The sequence below is a fragment of the Osmerus mordax genome, chromosome 26 (genome assembly GCF_038355195.1).
Source record: "Osmerus mordax isolate fOsmMor3 chromosome 26, fOsmMor3.pri, whole genome shotgun sequence".
Lineage (NCBI taxonomy): Eukaryota > Metazoa > Chordata > Actinopteri > Osmeriformes > Osmeridae > Osmerus > Osmerus mordax.
The window spans coordinates 2,137,548-2,142,413 of NC_090075.1; the positions used below are offsets into that span (position 1 = coordinate 2,137,548).

General features: G+C 46.1%; 1 protein-coding gene across 1 annotated transcript; it reads right to left on the bottom strand.

The window, feature by feature from the left end:
- Positions 1–290: 290 nt before the first annotated feature.
- jun (Jun proto-oncogene, AP-1 transcription factor subunit) lies at positions 291–2,742 on the bottom strand. Its single transcript, XM_067229682.1, has one exon. The coding sequence runs from the start codon at positions 2,346–2,348 to the stop codon at positions 1,374–1,376; it is 975 nt and encodes a 324-aa protein (XP_067085783.1). The 5' UTR covers positions 2,349–2,742; the 3' UTR covers positions 291–1,373.
- Positions 2,743–4,866: the final 2,124 nt, after the last annotated feature.

Here is a 4,866-nt window from a genome sequence, read left to right on the forward strand (position 1 = left end):
TCAGCGTTGTCAGTTTGGTAACCGACACAGTAACTTACTCCCAACTGTCAACATCAATAGACCGATGCAATATGTGGCCAACATCAAACACCACCACACTATAATGACACAGCTATATTAACTTAAGGCACAAAAACGAGTCCAGCCTACATTCATGAACGCAGGAGGCTTCGGTTTAAGCTCATGGAAAACACATTAATAAGAAACGTATTGGCTTCATTATTTATAGGTTATTTATTTCCATATAAGTTAAGAAGGACTATGAGGCCCGTGAGTTTTATATAGGCCATAGCATTGATGGGTATACATTACATCTATCGTGTTAGATGGACTTGCCCAAGTGGAGCAGAGGAATTGGGTGGCCAACTCATATTGCACACCAATTTGTAGAGTTGGCCTACATCTGTATTGATGGGAGCTGGGTCGTTGACCCTGAAACATAATCACTTAAACAGGATCGATACAAAGCACTCATGGAATGTACCTAGAACCTGGGAGCATTGTAAATGTCTAAATGTTTGTGGTGGTAAGACAATTTAACAGAGAACCAATAGGCTATAATACATGTTGCTTTTGAGACATGTCGCAACATGTTTTATTGTGTACATACTGACAACACACCCACTGTCAGTCACTCATACTCACAAAACACAGAGGCATTGTCTCAGTTAACAGATAGTTTATTACATTTCTTAAATATTGATTAGTTTCTGAAGAGCTCAGAAAACAAACGTTAAAAATAAAAAGTATTTCATATTACAAATGGTAAACTTAAGTACTCCAAGTTGATCTTATTTACATAAAACAATGAGTGGAACCCCATTAAGCAACTTAACAAAAATAAAAGTAACCGTTGAAGCTTTTCTAACTTAAAGAAAGAAAACAATAACGAAAAAGTACATTGTACTGTAACTCAGAAGTCAGGCAGCTTTTGTTAAGTGTTCAGTTTTTCACAGCCCTCACGCCCTCCTTTGGCGCCATATAGGCTACAGCAAAAGTATAGGCTATTGTAAGTTTATTTTTACTTTCTAATACTGAATTTCTTCGGGTGGTCACTTCCATGCAGAGCTTGGTCTCAATCAACAAAAGTCACTCTCACATATCTTGTACAAAAAAAACAACACGAAACACAACAGATCGTGTCATGTTTGTTGCTGTTTATCTCTCTTGTTCACCGGCTCGATGTCCAGGGCACCGTCTCCAGAACGCGCCACCGGAGAGCGCGAGGCACCCAGTCCAAGTGCCAGCCCCGTTCCCTCCGGTCTTGTGCTATATCGTCCTACAACCAATGGTGCGGTAGATACAACCTCGCTATCAAACGATGTCCTTTCGTTCAATTTCTGTTACAGTCTGTTGCCCCTTTTGTCCTCCCTTCAGAATGTCTGAAGTTGCTGCGTAAGCATGAGCTGGCACCCGCTGTTGACGTGGTTCATCACCTTCTGCTTCAGCTGGGCCACCTGCTCGCGCAGCATGTTGGCCGTGGACGCGAGATCAGAGTTTTGAGATTTCAGGTTCTTTACTTTGTCCTCGAGCCGGGAGATTCTTTCCAGCTTCCTCTTCCTGCATTTGGAAGCCGCGATCCGATTCCGCATCCTCTTTCTCTCCGCTTTGATGCGCTCTTGGTTTTCCATGTCAATCGGGGACAGAGGGGGGGTCTCTCCAGGCATCTCTGGGACAGTTTGAGGCTCCTCTTTAAGCGCTGCCAGTCGGGGAATAGCGGCAGTAGACTGGCTGTACAGAGGGAGCTGCGGCGGGGCAGCTGAGAAGGACATAGTTGGAGCTGAAGTTGTGTAACTCGGGGCGGAGTTGGTGCTGATCGCCGGGTTAAATGTGCTCAGATCCTCGTAGACGGGTGAATCAGAGCGCATGGCTACGTTGTTGTTATAGGCAACTGCGCTCGCCACAGATGATACAGGCGGCAGGGTGTTTACACTGGGCTGCGGAGCTGAGCTTACACTAACACTGGACACGTTGGGCATGTGTTGGTGGTGGAGTTCCGCTAAAGCACGAACGAAGCCCTCTGCGAATCCCTCCTGCGCGTCAGTCACGTTTTTTGGGCAGAGGAACTGTGTCGGAGTCGGCGTTGTGGTTATTAGGCCGTTGCTGGACTGGATGATGAGTTGTTCCAGCTCCGGTGAGGCTAGTTTGAGTAGCCCAACGTCCGGAGATGTCAGTATGTCACTGGCTTTCGCCCGTAAATGAGGTTTGAGAGTGACCGTTGGGTCGCCGAGGTTCAATGTCATGTTGTGTTTCAGTGGCTTCTGGTTGTATCCATAACCCGTGTTATCATGCTGAGAAAAAGCGTTCAGCGAGTCATCATAAAAAGTAGTTTCCATCTTGGTAGACATAGAAAACAAACCACCTACTCGCGTAAGAATGTCTCTGCACAATATTGTTTTATTTCCTCGTTCCTTATTTAACTAGTTTTAGGCGAAATGTTCTCAGTAGAAGTTCTTCGCGATAGCGGCAACGTCCTTTTCTTTTCTAAACTTCTATTCTGCGGAGCGGTCGCGTGTCCCAGAACCAAGTCAAAACTTCAGAACTTGAAAGCGCTCCTCCTTGTCACGCTGAAGAATATTCTGTTTCGTGAGCGAAGCCGAACGTTCTTTAGAACGCTTCTCCCGCTCTGTCCAGACTTGTAGTCAGTCACGAAAGAAAAGCGCTTTCGTTAACTTCAGTATTTAGTTATACACCACCTGAGATGTGGTTACCCTCTCTTGAGCGGTGTGTATACTCTGAGAAGTACAGCGTGGAGGCCAACCTTATCTGCTACCGCTGCCTCTCTAAAAATAACGATGATGTCACGCCTAGGCTCTCCCATTGGCTGGAGGCGATTCGAAGGGCGTGCGCTAATTTTCAGATAAGGTGCGTTGCCTTGACGACCACCCAGAAGATTCTTAGTCTCGCTCTCGCGGTGGCTTATGGGATGAAGTCATCGTGTAAGGCGAGGAGCGCAATGCATTCTGGGATTACGTATTGTTTTTGAATATCTTGTTACCCGCTCTCTCTCAGTGGCCGGATTGCCTTTCGTTTTTACATGGATTTTAGTGCAAATCTCTGGATAAAATATTTTGATACAGACTACATTATTTACTGTAGTTTATATGCTATCCCATTGTGGTCCTATTTTTTCATTCTTAATAAAATAAAACAAAATTATTATCATCTTACATGAGAAAGCTTTTGGATAATGTACCAGGTTTCAAATCTATTCTATTCCTTATGACTATCACATGCAACATTCTTTTTATCTACTAGTAATAGTTTAGCGTTCCATTGCTAAGTATAGAAAGAAGGTTCAGAATAACGTACAGACAGACTTTTCACTACCCCCTGCACAGTGGGTGGTGGGAGTGGATTCAGTCGCTACTGTGCGTGTTTGGTTTGTTATTGCGTGCTGTAAATGTCTCGACGGTGGTCTTGTTTCTGTGCTCGGTCTTGTGGTTGGAAACTTTTCCCCTCTAACACACACACACACACGCACACACACACACACACACACACACACACACACACACACACACACACACACACACACACACACACACACACACACGGCCAACATATGCTGAGACACTGAGAATAGGACACCTGGGCAGGTAACACATGCCAACACAGCTAAAACCATATTCATCCCCGAGACCTATTAAAGTGAGGATTATAGAAAGCACCACAGCCAACCGTAACACTGACGTCCCATCCTCTTAAAGACCCAGTCCATCCCACAGCTCTCCCTGGGACCGCTGGTAATTAGTGGTGGTCCAGTCCATTGTCCCCTGACCTGTGGTCAGAAATCACCGGGGTTTTAAAGGGAAGGTCAACACGGTGCCTCTGACGTACCACCTGCCCCCACGCTGTCTGGGTCACCGTCCCACCCCACATCTTTACTGCCCTGCCCTCCGTGTCCAGCGCGTCACGCCTTAATCCGTCCCCCTGGCGCGACAGGTAAATCAGTCCCCGCTGTGTTAGCCTGAGCACACAGAGAAGGTCCAGGGTGGGGTGACCCCAGAACGTAAAACACCAGCTCTTTATGGCTTGTAATGTTATCTTTATGTACTGAGTATGTCGGATGTATTAAGTACTGCTATGAAAGGCAGCCATTAGGGATCGATAAAAATGGTATCTTGTTTTATTTTATTTAATCTTGCTTTGATTGAAAGCCAGAAGAAGAGATAACTGTGATGGAGTTTCCGTGGTTCACACGCTCACTTTGCACTCTGGCAACTGGTGATCCCAGAGAAGGTTCAAGGTCTTCATAGATAGGCATTCCCAATGTCCATAAATGGTCCACTTCCTGTGATTTTTATTGTGTTTTTATGTCTTCATGTGAAGTTTGTGCAACTGTAGAGTTGATGGTGGGCCAGTCAGGAGAGAAGCCAGACCAAACGCTCACTTCCGGTCCTCTGTGTTTCCTTGGTGACTCGTGTCTCTCCTTCGTTCTGTGACACTTTCGCCTCCCTCCCTCCCTCGCCCGCTCGATCACTCCCTTCTCTTCTCTACCTCCGACTCATTCATCCGCTCTGCCTCTCTCTCTCTCTCTCTCTCTCTCTCTCTCTCTCTCTCTCTCTCTCTCTCTCTCTCCCTCTCCCTCCCTCTCTCTCTCTCTCTCTCTCTCTCTCTCTCTCTCTCTCAGTCCCCTGTCGCCCCTGTCACTGTCAGGGTTTCGTAACCACGGCTCCGGGGACAGGAGAGAGGAAACGAGTAGTTGTTCCGACATTGTTTACTCTCAACGCTCCACTGAAACTCTATGAAACTTTTATTTGCTCTGTGAAATGTTCCCGTAGTTTTTTCTGCTCATTCATCTATTCATGGCCGCTCTTCATCAGAATTAAAACCCATGAAAGAATCATGAGGTGATGGTCTAAC